General features: G+C 41.1%; 1 protein-coding gene across 2 annotated transcripts in view; it reads right to left on the bottom strand.

Annotated features, from left to right (window-relative positions):
* PAK5 (p21 (RAC1) activated kinase 5) overlaps positions 1–21509 on the bottom strand; it is a 277050-nt gene that overhangs the window by 33025 nt on the left and 222516 nt on the right. For both annotated transcript variants that reach the window (XM_066236921.1, XM_066236922.1), the window contains exon 4: positions 7919–8704. In XM_066236921.1, the coding sequence (XP_066093018.1) occupies positions 7919–8704 (786 nt within the window). The remainder of the gene's footprint in view (positions 1–7918; positions 8705–21509) is intronic.

The raw sequence follows: 21509 nt of genomic DNA, 5'->3' as shown, positions 1-21509 counted from the left end.
CAGATGACAAAGGGACACGGCACACAATTTGAGCTGATGTTCCCCTTGGGTGAAAGAGGCAAGCACGTGTTATCACTGCCAAGGAGCTGTGGTCGTGAGCAGGCCTGGGGAAGGCTAACGCTTCAAGGCGTCTTCTTAAGACCCTGAGGCAGGATGCTTGGGGAATGGATAAAATTCTGGATAGTTACCTGCTTGCTGGACTTTCAAACTGCATGTAGCAAATTCACCATATTTTGTATTTTTTGCAAGTCAGTCTCCCACACCATGACACCATTCCTACTTAGGCATGTAGAAATTTACACCTTGGGACACGAAGTTGGAAGAGTTGTGACTTCCCTGCCTTACAAACCATGTGGCAAGCTCCCGCTGAGAGAGTTTGGACAGGTAGCTCATGACCTCCACAAATCGGAAAACCCTAGTAATTTGAAGGAAATGAATAAATCGGTGATCAGCAGGCTCAAACACACAGTATTTCTGGCTCTTCCTCCACCTCTGAGTCAGTTTATCCAATTAACCCCGCAAGATTGCTGCTCCAAATTATAAGAATGCATCCTCTGTTCAAGAGCAGATTACTCTGACATCTGACCTGTCACCGCCAGGGGGACAAGAAGCTGGAGCCTCCAGGGATTGGTTCACTGCTGCAGAATATAGTTCAAATGGGTCAGGGCCAGGTTGGATTTTGTTTTTAATTTGGTAATGGGAACACCCACTTATAATGACTGCGAAAGCATTCATGGGAAAATGAGTCTATTCATATGCAAAGGACACCTAAAGTCTCCATCAGAAGAAACAGATGTTAGAGGTACTGCTCTGAATCGCCTCTTTGGATGTTTCATGAGCCTTAATGAACATCCCTAGAGAAGCCTATATATATATATATATATATATATAAAGTAAAAAAATCTAAAGACAATAATACCCATTGTTGCATTAAGCTATTAAGCATTTCTTTCTCTCCATCTCTCGCTCTCCCTCCTTCCCCCAAGCCCACACCTCAGACTTTGGGTGTAGCCCACCAGATTCACCAGCCTGGCCATTCCCTGACCCACAGGCCCCTAAAGGATCTCTGACAGGTGATTTGCAGAGATCTTTAAAAAAATTTTTTGTTTTAGATTTTATTTATTCATTTTAGATAGAGAGGAGAGAGAGAGAGAGAGATGGAGAGAGAGAGAGAGAGAGAGAGAGAGAGAGACAGAGACAGAGAGAGAAAGAGAAGAGGGGAGGAGCAGGAAGCATCAACTCCCATATGTGCCTTGGCCAGGCAAGCCCAGGGTTATGAACCGGCAACCTCAGCCGTTCCAGGTCAATGCTTTATCCACTGCGCCACCACAGGCCAGGCCTCTGCAAAGATCTTTAGCAGATGAGGAGCTGCACTTTTGTTCCTGGAGCCTTGGAAGGATGAATCCTGAAAGAACAGACCAGAAAGGCCAAGCACCCTCATCCAACGGCTTTTCCTTCCAGCCGTGACAACCCAGCACTGGTAACCCCAGAGAAAGGCCACACAACTGTTTTTCTTGCATCCTCTATCTTTGCTCAGAGCCCTTTAATACGTCTTCTGTTTGGGACAGTCTGGGCTGGAGCACTGGTCACTTTGCTGCCCTATGCAGAGGTGATGTGGGTAAAGCTGTGGTGTTGGTGGGTAAGAACCATCATAATGATGTACTTATGTTACAATGGGCTCTTGCTTTAATGTTGCTAAAATATCTGTTCTCACTTAGCACCTGGCTTCCATGGGAGGTAAAAAAATTCTTGGATCCTGGCTCAGCCATTTGCTTTCATATCCTTGGGAAGTCTGTAAAGATTTAGTCTCTGAGTCTCGGCGTCTTGATGGTAAAAGAGATGATCTTGAATTCTTCTAAAGTTGTCTCATGGACTAAACTGGATCCTGCCTGCAAAATGCTTAGCACCGCGCCAGCCCGGAGCCGCCCTCGGCCTCCCAGCACAGCCACCGTCCACCCCCAGGCTGCACACACAGCCTGATGCGTCAGTCCCTGGGCTCTCGTAACTGGTAACTCACTCAACCCTCACACAACAGGAGAAGGTGGAGATGCTCTTTCCCCCCATTTTATAGACATAGAAGTAGAGGCACAGTTAAGCAGCTTATCAACCCAATTATAAGTAACAATATCAGGACTCAGCCCAGGGAGTTCATCTCCAGAACCTTCAGGCTTAACTGCGAAGGGAACGTGAGAAACAGCAGCCGTGGAACAGTTCTCAGCTGGGGCTGCCTTTGCTCGCCCTGCCCCATGTGACACTGGGCAGTGCCAGGAGATATTCTGACTGTTACAAGGGAGGGAGGCGTGCTACTGGCATCTTGTGAGCAGAGGCCAGGGGTGCTGCTAAACACCCAAGGTACACAGGACAGCCCCCACAACAAAGAACTGTCAGGCTCAAATGTCCATAGTGTCAAGGTTGAGAAATCTCATGACAGAGTGAGACAGGACAATGCAACCCGAGGGGACCTCAATGCTGCAGGTGTTAAAAGGAACGTGTAAGGCAGGGGTCAGGAAAGTTTTTGGCTGAGAGAGCCATGAACACCACATATTTTAAAATGTAATTCCGTGAGAGCCATACAACGACCCGTGTACACTATGCATTATCCAATAAAAATTTGGTGTTTCCCAGAGGACAGCTGTGATTGGCTCCAGCCACCCACAACCATGAACATGAGCGGTAGGAAAAGAATGGATTGTAATACATGAGAATGTTTTATATTTTTAACGTTATTTTTTTATTATTATTAAAGATTTGTTTGCAAGCTAATGCATCCGTCAAAAGAGCCACATCTGGCTCGTGAGCCATAGGTTCCGACCCCTGTTGTAAGGCTTGGTGCCCACAGAAGCTATTCCGATGCCACTGGGGGCAGTGGCCCACGGCATCCGGTGAAGGGCTGAGCTCAGAAAACTAGGTCTCCACTCTGCTTTCAGCTGACTGATTGGGCTGTCGAAGAGTCTCTCAAAGCCCATTCCCCCATCTGGACAGAGGGGGCAAGAAGCCTGCTTCACAGGGCCGAGAGGCTCTAGGTGACACCACGAACCATAAACGCTCAGTGAACCAACAAAGCTGTGATTGTGTTGGGGGCTTCTCAGGGGACAGAGCCAGAGTAAGGGATGGATGTGCCGAATCATACAGGACACTCGAGCCAGCAGCTGCCTGGCACCTGCAGAGCATCCAAATAAGCAAATCCAAACTCCCGGTGACAATACATCCAGCCATTTCCCCTTCCTGGTCTGCAAGGGAGGGTGGAAAGTGTTCTCTCTCCGCATCGGCCATTTTGATAGACTGTTGTGTGAATGGTGCTACATGGATTTTGTTTGGCTTTAATCTTTTCTTAATTTCAGCATAAGCCCCACTAAAAAATATGTAAAAGCAGGGAGACAGATGCGAGTACCTTCAGATTTCCTAACATCCTTGATTCCTGTAACATTAATAGGAAAATTAGGTAGGTAGATAACACTAGAGGACATGTTTTTGCTTGTTTGTTTTTTTTTTCTGTGGGTTAACACTAGTATTAAAAAAATATATATTTTTGGCCATATGTAAAACTGGTGCCAAACACACAGCTCCTCATTTTTGCGCTATCTGGAGACCTACATGAGAGTTGTGCTTTCTCTCACTACTGGAGGTGTGAACATGACCCACTAGCCTCTACAATTTCCCATGAGGCAAAGCCAGAATATGTGAGTCGTGATGGCTATTTCTTCCCTAAGCAGGAAATCAGAATGGGGTTGGTAGATTTTTAAGAGTATAGTTCTAAAAACACAGGCATCTAAGTCTTTTCAGAGAGATGTTATATTTTTAATGAAGTAAACATTTTAATTACTAAGATAGTTCCAACTTCATTTCCTCCCACCAAGCCTACTCATGACATTTGTGAATTTCTCACAGGTCTCCTGTGAAACTTGTAACAATAGCTGACTCCTTGGAAGTCCTGATTATAAGGGCTGAAAAACTCTTGATAGAATGGATATATATATATATATATATTTTCTGAGCCACAGTAGTTTCTGGCATTGTTTCTGGGTGCAATGACACCAGACTTCAGCACAGCTCTGCTCTACCTTCTATTTGAAAGTCTGCAGGAAGAGGGAGTTGCCAGGGACTGAGCAAATGATCGCCTGCCTCCCTCCTTCCTTCCCTCTTTCCATCCTCTTCCTAGTCCTCCACTTATCCTAAAGAGCTGATAGCCCTGGGAGTCCTCTGGGGTTTGACTGATGAATGCAATTGAACCCCTGATATAACATACCCCCAGATACTGGGGAAAATACTGAATTTTGGAGAAACCCCAGACCTGGAGGCTTGTCCTTGTTTTGTAGCCAACTAACCATGAAACCTTGTGTGCTATGTGATGTTCTGGTCCTCAGTTTCCCTCTTGTGAAATGCCTGGGCAGGAGTTCCCGGTGGTTACACTAAATCCCAAATGCCTGCAGGTGTTAGACTAATAGGAAGAAGGAAAGAAGGGGGCTGAGTAGGGCATGTTCCTTCTAATGGGCAGCCTTTGCCTCCAGCCAATTCTACTTCCAGTGCTACGGGAAAATGCAGGACCACAACTACTAGATTGTCCCACTTTTTTTCCCCAAGAGGAACCTGAAACTCGGAAGTTGAGATATCTAAGTGAAATACCTTGATATTTCAGATGTGGGAAATGAGTACTAGGTGAACTAAACATGCCATGGGCCACATATAGCTCCATGGCTGGAAGGTTACAGCCTCTGAATAAAAGTTTCTCTATGATTATGACCTAAAATAGTTCCCCAACACAAGAAATATCATACTTGAGCCAAAATAATCAAAATGATCCTGAGAAAGAAAAACAAAGCTGGAGGTATCATGTTTCCTGATTTCAAACTACATTACAAAGTAAGAGTAATCAAAACAGCATGGTATTGGCATAAAAACAGACACATAGATCAGAGAAATAGAAGAGAGATCCTGGAAATACGGTCAATTAATTTACGACAAAGGAGCCAAGAATATACAATGGGAAAGGATAGTCTTTTCAATACATAGTGTTGGGAAAATTGGACATCCATATTTAAACGAATAAAACTGTACCCTTATCTTACAACATACACAGTATCAACTCAAAAGGGATTTAAGACTTGAATGTATGACCTGAAATCATAAAGCTCCATAGGAGATGAGCTTTTCAATATCGGTCTTGGCAACAACTTTCTGGATTTAGCACCTTTAGAAAAGGCAACAGAAGCAAAAATAAACAAATGAGACTGAATTAAACTAAAATGCTTCTGCTCAGCAGAGGAAACCATCAACAAAATGAAAAGGCAATGTATGGAATGGGAGAAAATATTTGCAACCTTATATCTGATAGAGTTAATACCCAAAATATACAAGGAACTCACACAATAGCCACAAAACCCACAAAGAACACAATTAAAAAATGGGCAAAGGATCTGGATAGACATTTTTCTAAAGAAGACATACAACTGGCCAACAGGTACATAAAAAGGTGCTCAACATCACTAATCATCATGAAAATGTAAATCCAAATCACAGTGTGATATCACCTTTCCGTTGATAGGATAGCTGTTCTCAAGTAGATAAGAGACAACAAATGCTGGCAAGCATGTGGGAAAAAAAATAACCCTTGTATACTTTGGTGGGAATGTAAACTGGTATAGCCACTATGGAAAATAGTTATGAAGGTTTTTCAAGAAATTAAACATAAAACTACCATGTAATCCAGCCATCCGACTTCTGGATATATATCCCACGGAAACAAAATCATTAACTGGGAGAGATATCTACACTCCTGTGATCACGGCCCAATTAACAAGAGTCAAGGTATGGAAACAAGCCATGTGTCTGTCAGCAGGTGAATGGGTCGAGAAAATGTGGATCAACAAAATATATATACAATGTAATATTATTCAGTCTTGAAAGAGAAGAAATCTTGCCATTTGTAATAACGTGGAAGTTCCCGGTGGCATCATGATAAGTGAAATAAGCCAAACAGAGACAGACAAATAATACTGTATGGTATCACTTATATGTGGAATCTTAAAAAAAAAAAAAAGTAGAACTCGTTAAAACAAAGTAGAGAAGTGGCTGTCAGGTACTAGGGTGTATGTGTAGGAGGGAGAAATTAGTAAAGGGTACAAACCTGTTAAAAGATCAGTAAGTTCTGAGGACCTGATATATATAACATGGTGAGTATAGTTGATGAGACTGTACTATATCACTGAAATCTGTTAAGAGAGTGCAATTGAAATGTTCTCACTCCCCAAAAAAGTGAATATGAGTTGACGGATGTCCCAATTAACTTGGAGGAGAATTCTTTCACAATGTTTACATATATCAAATCATCATGTTGTGAGTTTTAAATATTGTATCTTACAATTTTGTCAATTATACCTCAATAAAGCTGAGGGAAAAATCACATCCTTTACTGCTATGTAAAGTAGCCACTGATGTTTAAAAACCCGAGAATGTTACTAGATTCAGCTATGGAATGTGTTAACTCCCTTATTTCACTCTAGAACTACGAAGGGGTTCCCTCAGGTGAGTGATGTGCATAGGAAAATGAATAAACTACCTCCTATATCATAATACACATGTATCGCTTCTCACAGCTTTTGTCTGCTGGTCAATTAGACCTCTTTCCAAAAACTGCCCTGTTAAGAACATAAGAAGTTAAGACAGTTATGATACGCTGACTATGGGAGTTCAAGTAAGTAACACAGTGAGATGAAAGACATTCTCAATATTTAAATTTTAACTAGAGAAATGTATTTCAGCTTTTTTTTTTTTTTTTAATTTTACGGATTGGGAGCGAAATTGGGAGCTTCTTTGTTTTTTCTAAAGTATGGCTCAAAATGACTCTTACCATGTCCCTAAATGACTTCAACACATTGGACTGGGTTTATGAGAAATAATGAGCGACGAAAAATATTGACTAGCTCCAGTCAATAAAGCGGAGGAATGCAGGCAGGCTTGCCTTCCAGAGTCCGCAGTGAGCTCATCCAGCTGCTGAAGAAAGCATTTGGTACAAACATACGTGATCATGCTGCTAGCAGTCACGTCCCTCTCAACTAGTAGGAGACCTCTGTGTAGCCCACAGCCCATGCCCAAATGCCCATTTCACTCTGTGACACTGGAGAGACACCAAAAGCATTGCTAAGTTGCCAGGGGAAAAGAAACTGCCTGGGCATTCTCCAAGGTACTTTTGCAGAGTCTGTCCTTTTAGTTTCTCAGCAAGTTCAACAGTGGTCCCCTAACTTTGGGATGTCATCACCAGTCAAACTGCAAAGGAAATTTGCAGCAGCTAAAATTAAAAAAAAAATTTTTTTTTGTTTTACCAAGAAAGAAGTTACAAAAAAACAAAATAAAATGCACACAAAAAATGTCTAGTGGCCAGCTGCTATCACCCCCAAATTTCATGCCAAAAAAAAGACATTTCAAGACAACAGTAGAAGGGATATACGTACTCTCAAAAGAAGAATCACCCCTTAAGTGGAATAAAATGAACTGTATTAAAAACTTACCACGTCATTCTGATTTTTGTTTTTTTTTTTTTTCAGCAGAGCCACTGTGCAGGGACCTCTGTGTTATTCCACCTAATGGTCTACAACCATACACTCCGAAACACAGGAGTTAGGACAGATATGATATGCTCATACTGTACTAAGTTCTCTTTCAAATAAACAAGACTTTTTGCCTATTAACTAGAAACCCGATAAAAGTATCCCCAAAGACTTTTTACTTCAATGAATAAATTTGTCTTGCCCTAAATGTTCTTCCCTTGGGGCTCGTGGATGGAAATCAGATAGACTTTTCATACGGATTCTTACTTAAAAGGCAACCCAGGACTGCAGCCCTGACTGTATTAGAAGGTGCCGCTCGCACCACCTGCGTGGAGGGTCCCGCACCCTGAAGGCAAGGAGGCAGTGAACGTTACCTTTGCAATGCACATTGTGGGCTCGGACAAGCGAGGGTAGGTGTAGGAGTTGTAGGAGAGTCCTTGGGGGTGGGTTTTAAATGCACTTGCTCCGAAGGGCATCATCGGTTCCTGGAGCCCCGAGCCTGACCTGGACCTCTGCCGCATGGCGGGCTGAGGGCTCGTCTGATTCAGGTACGATGACTTGGGCCTCCTGTCGTAGTCATCCAGGCTGGGTCCCCATTCACTTTCACTATACACCAGGCTCTCCTTGGAGCAGCCGCCGGTCCCAGCAGTTCTAGAAGGCGTGAACTGGAACGGGTAATCTAGAGGGGAGCTGCTCGAGGCTCTCTGGTAGCCCCACTTGAGGTCACTGTAATCACCTGGTTTGCTCAGCGAGTCCAAGTGTGTGTGATAATCGCCGGGAAACCTGGCAATCTCGGATTTCAAAGGCTTCATATCAGAATAGTAGGCTTCCCCGTGCTTCATCTTCATCACGTGCCCATTTTGCTTGGCTGCGTGGCTGCCTTTATAAAACGGATCCAAGTCCTCTCCATAGAGACTCCTTTCTCGGTACTTGTCAAGAGTGTAGTCAGCAGTGGTGTCGGATTCACTGGAATACTGTGAGAAGGTGATGAAGCCATTTTCTTCCCGGTGGCCTTGCCCATGGCTGGAGGCTCCCTGATCTGGGGTGGGAGGGCTTTCTTTCCTTAGGGAGTTGGAGCGAGTCACAGAGATGTTGTCGAAATCTTCCAGGAGGCCGTTGATGGAGGATTCCTTGCAGGGTTTGTTGCCTCTAACGATTGTCTGGGAATAAGAAAAGGAACACTGTTTAAAGAAAACATTTCAGGCTTTCAAATTGATGGAGGTCCCATGCCCAACCCATCCAATTTAAACCAGAGGAATACAGACCCCAGGAATATTTCATAGAAAAATAATTATAATTTTTTAAAATGCTCTAAAAAACTGATGATTGACTTCAGTGGTGAAATAAATCATATATTTAAACAATAATGTCAAATTGCATATTTTCCCTTACCTGTCTCAGAGAGGGATCAATTAAACATCAAAAAGCCATTTAGAAGATTTTGGAGGCCAGCATTGTCTTACCAGTTCATGGGAAATCCCTTCTCTTGTTCCTCCCCTTAAATAATACCCCTAACCATCTCACAATAAGCTGATGATTATGATTTCAACAGTCCATAACCACTTGTTTAAAAGAGGAGTATTTATTATGTATTAACATGCCTGACCCAGATCATTTGCAAACCCAGTAAGCATTGTTCCTCGAATATTAACGTACCCAGAAATGATCACACTTTTTGTTTTTTACCCTTTCATGGGAGACGCATAATAACTGAAATCATCAGCTTTTTTAGAAGAAAAAGGAACTTGATGAACTGTAAGATTACTCATGTGACTCAATTCGTAAACAAATGTGATGTCCTTATTAAATATATATATATATATCTGTAGTGCTTTTTATGCTACATCTCTGTGTATCATCTTCATCACCAAATTTTGGGTGGCTTGGTAATGATGTAGGTGTCCCTGAATCTTGGTGACAAATTTCCAAGCCCAGACGTTCCCTTCAATGAACCTAAATAACACCAGAACAGCAGGAAAAGAATAAAATCACAAACCACTTACAAAGCCAGTCAGCTGCACCTTGATGATGATGAGTTTGCAGCAAAATAGGACTGGGGTATAGAAAAGAACAAAGAACAAAGTGTTGTGACTTCAGACTCCCAGGATTTTCTGAGAAAATATCTTTGAGCAAGTAGCAAGGAGTTCAAAACCATCTCGATTAGGACAATAGAAGAAAGATTTGAAACTGGGAAGAAAGTCAAGGTCATCCTGCAGCATGTTTTTTTTTTTATCAGTGCTTATAAAACTACCCAGAGTGAAAGACAGGGTTTTGTCCCATCCCCCAGTAGTCCTGGATTAATACTTTTGGTCTCTACCCGTTTTTTTTTTTATTTTTTAAATAAACTTTTAATTTTGGAATAGTTTTAGGTTAACAGAGAAGTTGCAAAGAGAGTCGAGTTCTCTAACAGCCTCCACCCAGTTTCCCCTTGTTAACATCTTGCATTACTATTAACTAAACTCCACATTGATGCAGATTTTATTGTTTTTTCCTAGTGTTCCAGGGTCCCATCCAGTATACCTCATTTATTTGTCATGTCTTCTTTGGTACGTGACAATTTCTCAGACTTTTTTTTATTTTTGATGATCTTGACAATTTTAAGGAGGACTGGTCAGGTACTTTGCAGAATGTACCTCCACTGAGGGTGTCTGATGGTTTTCTCGCGATTAAAATGAGGTTATTGGTTCTGGGGAAGAAGACCACGTGGTAGTGTACCAATTTCATCACATCACATCCAGGGTACAAACCGTCACACTGTCAGCATGGCTTATCACTGATGATGTTAACCTTGATCACCTGTCCGAGGTACTGTCTGCCAGGCTTCTACACTGTAAAGGTGTACTACCCCCAACCCTTTCCACAGAGCACTCTTTGGAAGGAAGACATTAAGTGCAGCTCATACTCAAAGGAAGGGGAGCCACACCCTTAACCCTTGAGAAGAGGTATTTGGAATTCTTCTGCATAAGGGACTTGTCTGTACTTCCCATTTGGTTATTTATTCAATCATTTATTGGTATTAGTATGGATGGAATGATGAATACTTGTCTTATACTTTGGGTTATACTTCAATGCTATGTTATTTGTTTTGTTGCTCAAACTAGTCCAGCTTTGGTTATTGAGAGACCTTTCCAGGGTGGCTGCTGAGCCCCTGTGACAGGCCCCATCCTTTTATGTTTTTAATACTTTCTTACTTTCTGGTACTATAAAGTGCTCCAGGATCCTCTGGCATTGTCCCTGACCTTGCCCTATAATCAGCCAGTTCCCCAGGGAGCCCTGGCTACTTTTATTGGAGAATGACATTAGAAACTTATATCTGGGTGCTGGGTATGCTCACTACTTCTGAGGAGTCATGGCTTCTGGGCCTTCTCATGAATAAAATGAAGAAATGTATACATTCATACTTACCTATGTATACGCACAGAACTATAGCTACGCCTACCGATATGTATCTATAAATGAATTGATATAAACATGAATTGATACCATTGTTTTTGAACCTCATCTAGTACCATGTGGTTTACTCTAACTTTCCTCCTTCCCTGTCTGTAACCCCCATCTGTGACAGAGAAAAACTTGGATCACCATGTGTAACTCATTTACGTTGGTTAGTCCCACTATACATGGACAGCAGGTTCACAATATTAACCCAGACCAGCATGGGAAACAACTCTGCCAACTAGAGCACAGCACTTATGGACAGTCCTTTTTGATTTTAGCCTTACAGTTTCCACTCAAAGCACTGTTTTCCAAAGTTACTTAGACTTGCGTCTTTCCCCCACGTCCCCTTCACTGAGGTTATCTCAGATATGCGTGACTGTTAGATTCCTTTGTCACAGTCTGTATTCTGTCCTGGGATCCTCTGATTTCCTGGGTGACTTAAAACCAAATTACATACATTAGTGTCCTCTTTGTGCTGAAAAATTCTACGGGTATTGACAAATAGAAAGCATCATGTATCCATCATACAGATTCGTTCTCCTGCTCACCCAAATCTCCTGAGCTTCCTGTAGTCAGACACGACCTTCTCCCTAAGCCCTGGGTGCTGTTGATCTTTTTTCCATTTTTAGAGTTTTGCCTTTTTTCAGAATATAATTGTTCAGGCCTCTTTTACTTAGCATAATGTATTTAAGTTTCATCCAAGTTGTTCTGTGAATTAATAGCATAGTTTTTCATGATTCCTTCTCATCACTGAATAGTGTCCCATTATATGATATGTTGTGATTGTATGGAGGAGGATATAAATTGATTGACTGATTGCCAAAGTGGATGATGTTCTGTTGGAGTCTCCTAAAGAGAGAATTGTATTTTATATATATGCATATGTGCGTGTGTGTGTGTGTGTGTGTGTGTGTGTGTATGGACCATTTTTCAGAGCAACAGTGTCGTGCCCACTCCAAATGGTGAAAAGGGAGAAACAATACCTGTGAACAGAGAAGGGAGAGCATCCCAGGAAGATAAAAGGATAAAATGGACATCTTCTAATGCATTACATATGAATGCTAGTAACTCACCTTCAAAAATATCATGGCTATTTGAGCAGTTTCCTTTTGCATTTCAGGTGTACTTTTTTTTAAAGACTTTATTTATTCATTTTAGACAGGAGAGAGAGAGAGAATGAGAGAGAAAGAGAGAAAGAGAGAGAGAGAGAGAGAAGGGAGGAGCAGGAAGCATCAACTCCCATATGTGCCTTGACCAGGCAAGTCCAGGGTTTTGAACCGGCGACCTCAGCATTCCAGGTCGACGCTTTATCCACTGCGCCACCACAGGTCAGGCCTCAGGTGTATTTTATCTGTTTACAACTTCTCTATTTACTCAGAGTGCTCTTCAAACCCTCTTAGACATAGGTATTATTACTCTCTGTGGATTTGAACTGTTGGTCTTCCTTCAATATTATTGGCAGAAAGTTTTAAGAAAGTAGCATTGGTTTGTTTACATCACCGTATATCAACTAGAAGTCTTTTTAGCTAGAATTCTGGAGAGAAATTACCCTCTGTGTATTCCTACTCTTCTTTAATGGACAATAGGCAAATTATTCAAAGAAAATGTTCTAAGAAATTCATGGTCCCCTACAAGTAGCTTTCTGGTATTTTTAATCCAAAACATCTGTATTGACTGATGTGCAAACGTGGATAATGACTGTGAGGTATGCCTATGTCTTTAAGTAAGTACCTTCTGAATTATCAGACCTACGGGGGTAACCTGTTAGCAAAAAATATTCCCAGGCTTTCTTTGAACTTGAGAAATAATAGTTAACTATATCAGAGTTTTCCATATTCAGTGTTATCTTTGGGTCCATATCCTAGAAAAAAATAAAAACATTTCTCTAAATGATCTGTCTTAAACACTATTCCAATTAATCTTTGCTGTGTGCCTTCACCCTTCCCATCTCTGAATACATGAAATATTAGGCTCTGGGACCACAGAATCATTTCCAGTGTCTTAATGTTGGAAAGAATCTAGAGATCATCTAGTTCACCACCTTCCTCTACTGAGCCAAGCCGACTCAGTCAACTTTGCCAACTGGTATATTACAGCCCTGAGACTGAAACCCAAGTCCCCTCTCTCCCAGTCTAGCTCTCATTCTAAGGTACTCTTCACACTCGGTTGAGCTAACAAAATAGCACCAGTTGGCAATGCAAAGGTTTGGTGTGTGATATCACAACCCATCAAAACTGGGTCATTGAAGAGCATATTTCTATAAATATAATATTATACAGCCTATCCTTAGTAATGAATTGAATTTATAGAGTATGGGTAATTCTAGGTTCTGGTCACAATTTCCATCAAACTTGCTATATAATTCATCTTATTCTTTCATTACCCATTCTTCAATTTGTGACATGTGTAATTTCACTCGATATTTAGTGGCCTTCTCCACCCCCTAGGAATTGTAGAAGCTGATGGGGACAGGGATTACAAACTTTGAAAACATACTAATGCCCTCAGTAAACACACTGAATTCAAGTAGACATAAATGAGTACATATGAAATAAATTAAGAATATTTACTACAACTCATCAATGAAGGTCAGTTAAAAGATAAAAATTATAAAGAAAAGGTCAGAGAAGAACAAAGTAAAAATATTGGAATGTGTTCAGGAAGAGGAGAATTATCATCTAGTTCCAGAAGGAAACAACAGAAGTAATTGGATGGAGGAAAAGAAGAGGTAATTATCAGCTCCTCACTCACTGAATGATCGAGAAGTGAACAGAGATCATCAGAATGAGTTAAGATGCCACCATCTTTGGTGTTATGAGGGTAATTGTGATTAGGAAGAAAGGGTTCCTTGTCCATATCAAATTAGCATCTGAATCACTTGTCTTTTGAAATTTATATCCAGAAAACCTCTTTGTTTATCTTCAGAAAATTAACAAATGGCTATGATGGAGGCTGGACTATTACTCTTAGAAATTCACTACCAGGACACAGAAGGAAAAAAAAAAAAGCATCCATCCTTTGAGATCAGAACATTACTGAATACTTGCTTTAAGACTGCTGGGTCCTTTAAATCCCTTTATTTTCCACAAAAACCCTTCCAATAGCCTTAATGAGTTGTATGGGCAGACTTAAAACTAACTTCGTTTCTGGGAATACTAAGAAAAAGTGATTTAGATGCCAAAAGGAGGCATCTATCTATTAATCATCTGTCCATCCATCCATCCAGTAATATCCATAGATATCTAGAATAGATATCTATGATATCTACGTCTATAACCATACTAACTGTAAATATTTTGGAATGACTAAGCACTAACATAATAAAGGTCTGTTTGGGAGAGCCTTTTCTCTCCTTACTTATGTATAAATGCCTTACACTTGGAAAACTGGAAACTAAAGAGTCATAAACAGCTATTTCACAATCATTCAGATTTCTGTGAGCGATCAGAGGGCTGCTGCGTCAGCATCCACATTGATCAGCGGCTGCAGAGCTGGGGAGCTTGCTATTCTGTGCTTTCCATCGCATCTCAGAGATGTATGTTCAGTTCACATGCAAACTTATAGCAGCAAACTCAATAAATAGAATTGTCTATATTTGTTAATGTGAAAGTAGAAATATTTAGCATTGCTATGAGCTAAATGCTATTTAAAAGAACAACAACAAAAAAAATAAAGACTATCCACTATGTAAAAAAACATTTTTAAAAAGCAATGTAATATTTGTTATCTTTGTTTTGAATCTTAGGCTCACATGATATTGGGTCAGTTAGTTAATGCTTTAAAGCAGGGGTAGTCAACCTTTTTATACCTACCTCCCACTTTTGTATCTCTGTTAGTAGTTAAATTTTCTAACTGCCCACCGGTTCCACAGTAATGGTGATTTATAAAGTAGGGAAGTAATGTTACTTTATAAAATTTAAAAGCAGAGTTACAGCAATTTAAAGCATATAATAATAATTACTTACCAAGCACTTTATGTTGGACTTTTGCTAAGTTTGACAGAATAAATCTTTATAAAACAACTTACTATAGTTAAATCTATCTTTTTATTTATACTTTGGTTGCTCCGTTACCACCCACCATGAAATCTGGAATGCCCACTAGTGGGTGGTAGGGACCAGGTTGACTACCACTGCTTTAAAGCCTTGATTTCTTAATCCATAAAATGGGGAGAATAAATCCTTATTTCACACAGTTAATTTGATGATTCAATGTAATAATTGTAAAAAGTAAGCATGGTTCCTGGCATAGAGTAAGTACTAATAAATGGCTATTTTAAGCAGTTTTATGGGTAAAATTTACTTTTAAATTAGGCTGGAAATAATTTAGGTAATAAAGGAAGTTGTGAGTAACAGATAGAAGAAATAAATCTCAGCTTCATATATTGAAAGTAAAAGGATAACTGATGTAGAGCATTTAAAAAAATGACGATTAGTAACTTTAGATACAAAGGTCTTAAATTTAAACACATGTACCTCCTATTAATTACAACTGTTATATATATTCAATACTGTTCATTAGATCTAAAAATCCAATAGTTCCAAATCACAATCAACACTCTATTGTTATCATTTTGAAAATGTAATCTCTGAGTCACAAAAGTTAACAAAGTTAGACTTTCAATATTCAAATGGAAATACAAGTTTGAAAAAGAAAAGTTAACAACAGTAATACAGTAAAATATTGAAAGTAGTCATCTCTAAGTAGGAGACTAACGGCAATTTATATTTTAGATGGGTACTTTTCAAACTTTAATGTGCAAAGAAATCACCTGAGGATTCTGCTAAAGGGAAATTCTAATTCAATAGGTCTGAGGAGTGGCCTGAGGTTCTGGATCTCGAATAAGCTGTCAGGCAGTGACACTGCTGGTTGGCTGTTCACTGTGTACTCAATGGGGTTATCGTATTTTCCAGATTTTCTACAACCAGGGTGACTTTCATAACAAAAACATTAGACTGAGATGTGTTTCTCTTTAGTATAGTAGGATTTTGTATTTTATATACAGAATATAGTGTAAAATATATCTATAATGTTTTATATATACATATACAGTATTAAATATACAGATATGTATTGTGTTCAAATGATATGTTACAGATGGCTGTAGGGAGCTACACTGTTCAGTATTTTTTCATTCGCTATAAAGGGGTAATATTTATTGTGTTTAACCTGCTTCTATAGTATATCATCACAATCTTACTATGAAGCTCTGAGCCTTAGAGTTATTTATGAATAAAACCTGGGTCCCAGGACACTGAAGGTCAGGTTGCAGATGTTTGAAAAGAAGAAAATTTTATCTACAGTAAAAACATGAGAACAAACAAAACCCAAAGAAACAAAAGCATAGTGTACCTAAGGCATGATTTTTCTTGAATCTCCTTTTCAGCACTCGACAATGTTGGCTGATGGATAAATGCATCATTCTTTAAAAATCATGTGCTTTTCTCTCTTTCAATGAAAACTATTAGATTGATGTTAAGAAGAAGGGGCTTGCGTAATGGAAAATTTTATTACCAATAAATTGTTGACATGTCCCACCCCTTGAATTTTTAAAAAGAAGGGTATAATAACCTTATTTAATTGGGAAGACCAGTTAAACTAGAAATGAGGTGATAGTTGTTTCTTTGACATGGTTTTTTCACTTTAAGGAATCCTAAGCGGCAGACCAGTATTAATAAAATCTAAACATGCAGAATTTTACAACACGGTTTAACCAGGCTTAAAAAAAATGTAACACCACTATTTATTATTGTCAGTAGCTGACACTTATTAAAGCGGGTTGTGCAGTTTTGAAGATCAATAATAGAATAACTGCAAGAGCATCAGTGAATGTCATGCAGCGGAACCACCAGGCATTAAAAAAAATCAGTGTAACCCAATCTATTTGAGTTGGACGCCACGGTTCTCATTGTCTTTCCATCGTACGTGGACTGGCTGAGCGTCTGCTCTGGCTCTGGTGACAGCAGCCATATTTCACGGCACTCCTTCCTCAGGCTGTCGGCTGGTGATAAGCTATAATGGATCTGTCGGTGAGAACAGCTGTCTCCCCTTGTTCCCGGGAAGAGATGAAAAAGTGCCTTTGCTCTCGCAGGCTGTATTAACCTTGACAATAATGAAGTGTGTAATTAACAGCAATGCTCTAATAAGACCTCCCATTTCTTTACCAAAAACAATGCCTTCCATCCTCCTCAAGAATGGGTGTCCTTTTGTCTTTTGGGTAAACACTTCTCAGGCGGTCAATAAACTAAATAGTCCCATCACTGTAGAACAAACCAAGAATCTCTCAGAAAGCACCTACTTTTAAGCAATTTATCTAAATTCTTGCCTTGTTCGCAGGGAACCAGTTCCCTTGCTTTTATGAAAGAATGTGGCTAGAAACAGCTGGGTATATAACCCCAGCCAACAAACCAAACTGATCTATTTGGATCCTTATGGGAAGCAACACTGCTTTGTGGATAGTTTTTCTAACACCAAAAAAACCTCAGATCTTCTATTTTTTTTTCAGTTTTCTATGTACAATATACCTTTTTTTTGGTAACCGTGAGGGGTAGGGCTAATTGGATGAGTAATTGAGGACACATATTCCAGGAAAATATGAGAGTCAGGCCAGGAGTGGAGGGGACAATAAGGGTTCCTAACCATTAAGACCCTTTTAGATAAATTACATAATAATCTTAATTATGTGGAACCAAAGAAGCCAATTCCTTAACTGACTAAAAATATAATGTTCTGCACAGACTGCAAGAAAGTAGAATGTATTTAAGAAAGGTTTTGGACATTTTGTAGAATCAAGATTTCCTCCTGAAGTTAACTGGAAAAATGTTCTGTTTGCCATTTTCTCTGCCTCTGAAAGCCCAGAGAATTCAAACACATTTAGTGACCAGTTCCATACATGGATAATGCCCAAGGGTGACGTTCTATGTATTGTGAACTGGACAAAGCAAACGTCGGCAGCTTGGATAAAAACCTGGCTCTTGCTGCCTGTACTGTGAAGCGGCCAGGCTGAAGTCCACTCAAGTCAGTTGGACCAAAGTGTTTAATGTTTGTGTTTAAAGTCAATCTGAGACTATGAGCACTGTAGCTGGGAATTTCTCTATTTGCTTGTTATTTCCTGGTTCAGAGTCTATAGTGCAGTGAGGTCTGTGGAAGTATCTCTGTTCATTAACTTATTCATTTAGTCAAACAAAATAATTGTTTCTCAGGGCAGGGAGAACTCCGAGGTAAAGGAGATAAGAGTCTATAATATATTTCTTTCTTTTCTTTTAGGTGAGAGGAAGGGACATAGTGAGGCAGACTCCCACATGTACCTGACCAGGATCTACCTGGCAACCCCATCTGGGGCTGATTCTCTAGTACCGAGCTATTTTTAGTGTCTGAAGCTGATGTACTCCAATGGAGCTATCCTCAGTGCCTGGAACCATGCCTGAAGCAATCAAGCCACTGGCTGTGAGACGGGAAGAGGGAGAGAAGGGAGAGAGGAAGGCAGGGTGAAGCAGATGGTCACTTCTCCTGTGTACCCTCACCAGGAATTGAACCCAGGACGTCCATACACCTGTCTGATGCACTAGCCATTGAGCAACCAGCCAGGGCCAATATATTTCTTAACTTGGGTAGCAGACATAAGCATTTAATATTATTCTTGAGGCGTTCCATGTGCTGTATTCTTGTGTCTTAGCCTGGGTTCCTTGAAAGCAGAGCTGAGACAAAGGCCTGCACGTGAGTAGTTGACTTTGGAAAAGGGATGACAAGGCACAGTGAGGAGGGTGAAGCAGGAAGGAGAGGGGCCTGTGGCAGACAACTGGAGCTCAGCCCCCGTGAGACCCTGCGCTGTGACGCCTAAGTCTCAGAACTGGCCTCTCAGGGCAACAAAGACGTAAGTACTCAGCAGCCTGCTCCCTCTGCAGCCTCAGATGGCTGAGGGGACTCCCGCATGTGCCCCAGAAGGTGGCAGTGAAGAAACTGCCCTGTCCCACAGCAGAGGTAAATGGCGTGACTGCGGTGAGCAGCCGTGGCCAGAGTAAAGAAGGTTGGCTTAAAAAATGTGGAATGGAACACACAATGTGACCAATATACCTTTTCTAGACATGCGGTCAATTTCACAATAAATTAATATGAAGTAAAAGAGAATCCCCTTTTCTTCCCTCATTAGGGCCCAGATATCAGTACTCTGAACCAATATGGCAGATACGCTAGGAGACAACCAAAGTTGTGTTCTCCCCGACAGTGTAAACTTATTGCTGCAAAGCTGTCCCAGCCAGGAGCCAAATTTCCCAGCACTCTTTGCATCTACATGGACCACAGGACCAATTCCCACCCATGGAATATGAGCAGGATGTGATGTGTAGTCCTTTCAGGACCAAGCTACAAAGAAATCCCTTTTCTTCTCTCTGTTCCCCCATCTGCCAGCTGATGGACAAGATCTAGCAGAATACTCTTAGTGCTCAGGAATGCCAGAACCACGCAATGACCACGTGGAATGTCTCGCTCCAGTCAAGAGAATCGAATCCACATTGGATATTAGGCGACTGAGAAATAAACTTACATTTTGTTGAGCTTATTTACTAAAACGAAGGGTTAATATGTTATAAAAGCTGGGATTACCTTCACAAATATGTTATAATAATAATGATTACAGTGCATCCAGAATTAGACAGCAGACCAGAAATGAAAGAGAGTAAGCAGGGGCAGACATGATTTTGGTACTCCCGTCAAGTGTGCCCAGGCTAACTCTCCACAGCTGGCACTGGCCATGAAGCCAGGATATCCACACCAGCTCCAGGGATACCAAGGGGACGATCGGAGTTTTGAACCAGACACGCACTGAAAATGCGCTGGCCGAGAAAATGCTGCCGAGCACCTACAGCCTGAGATAGGGCACTGAGAACTGTGCACAGAACGGCTTCTCTCAGCTTGATTTTAGGGTCGCACTAAGAGTTGGCCATGTATGAACAAATGTTTTATTTTTCCATATTTCAGGATGAGATGTAAACTCATGCAGGGGAGTGAGGGAAGGCATATTCTTCAATGTATCACATAGGGGTCAATCCTGTGCTTTGATTTTGGCTCTGTGATAGACTGCTTGTGACATGGGCACCTTTTCCCCATGCAATGTGACTTTGGAGGTCTTTGCATTGGGAGGTAATGGAATCTATGTCCCTGCCCTTGAACCTGGGATGGCCATATGGCTTGCATAAACAAAGGAAGGTGGCAGAAGTGACATTATATAATTCTTAGTCTGGGTTGCGAGAAGCCTTGTTGGCTGCCACCTGCTCTGTCCCCTGCCTCTCCTGGGTGAACATGCAATGGCTGGCCAGCTGCAGGATGTGAGATCAGCTTCCCTATCTCATCTGTGTGCCCCTTTCCTCCACACTGGCTAGAGCAGAGAGATGTAGAGAGATGCAGAGGAAGGAGGCATAAAAGCTAGGACCTGGCCTCATTTGTACCAGGGCAGGTGAACCTGCCTGGCAGAGGGTGGGGAATGGGAATCCTTGATGTGGGTAGAGAGAGGGATATTACATGAGTGGAAACTCACTAGAGATGAGTCCTGCGGTGGCAGGCTTGTCCTGAATTGTGCTAATCATTAAACCTTCCATCTGCTTTTGCCCGTAAAGGATGAGTCAGCATGAAATATCAGCAGGCGTATGGCCAAGGCTTATCTTTGACAAGGCTAAAGTTATTTTAAATTGGCATAGCCTAAGGGTTAGAATTTTGGTGCTATTTATAGTCTATACAAATGGGCCTTTTAGTAATTATGTAAAGTTTCCTATCACTTAAAAATTCTTAATGAAGCCATTAGCTATCAGGTTGCTTTAGCAAATTTCAATTGTTTGTAAGGTAAGTCATCTTACATTTTCTACTCTAAAGTTTTCTTTTTTATTCTATCTTTTAAAAGTCTTTAAAATTGAGATGTTTTACTATATCCAGAACTTTTATAAATTTAAAATTGGATATGTGGTTTGCATTATATTTCTATTGGACAGCAATGATCTAGAGCAGTGGTAGTCAACCTGGTCCCTACTGCCCACTAGTGGGCATTCCCACCAACTTTCATGGTGGGCGGTAGCAGAGTAACCAAAGTATAAATAAAAAGATAGATTTAGGCCCTGGCCAGTTGGCTCAGCGGTAGATCGTCGGCCTGGCGTGCAGGAGTCCCGGGTTCGATTCCCGGCCAGGGCACACAGGAGAAGCGCCCATCTGCTTCTCTACCACTCCTCCTTTCCTTCCTCTCTGTCTCTCTCTTCCCCTCCCGCAGCCAAGGCTCCATTGGATCAAAGATGGCCCAGGCGCTGAGGATAGCTCTGTGGCCTCTGCCTCAGGCGCTAGAATGGCTCTGGATGCAACAGAGCGATGCCCCAGAGGGGCAGAGCATCACCACTGGTAGGTATGCTGGGTGGATCCCGGTCGGGCGCATGCGGGAGTCTGACTGCCTCCCCGTTTCCAGCTTCGGAAAAATGAAAAAAAAAAAAAAGATAGATTTAACTATCATGAGTTGTTTTATAAAGATTTATTCTGCCAAACTTAGCGAAA

The sequence above is a fragment of the Saccopteryx bilineata genome, chromosome 6 (assembly GCF_036850765.1).
Source record: "Saccopteryx bilineata isolate mSacBil1 chromosome 6, mSacBil1_pri_phased_curated, whole genome shotgun sequence".
NCBI lineage: Eukaryota > Metazoa > Chordata > Mammalia > Chiroptera > Emballonuridae > Saccopteryx > Saccopteryx bilineata.
Note: the sequence above shows the minus strand (reverse complement) of the source record. Positions and strands in the feature narration are given on the sequence as shown.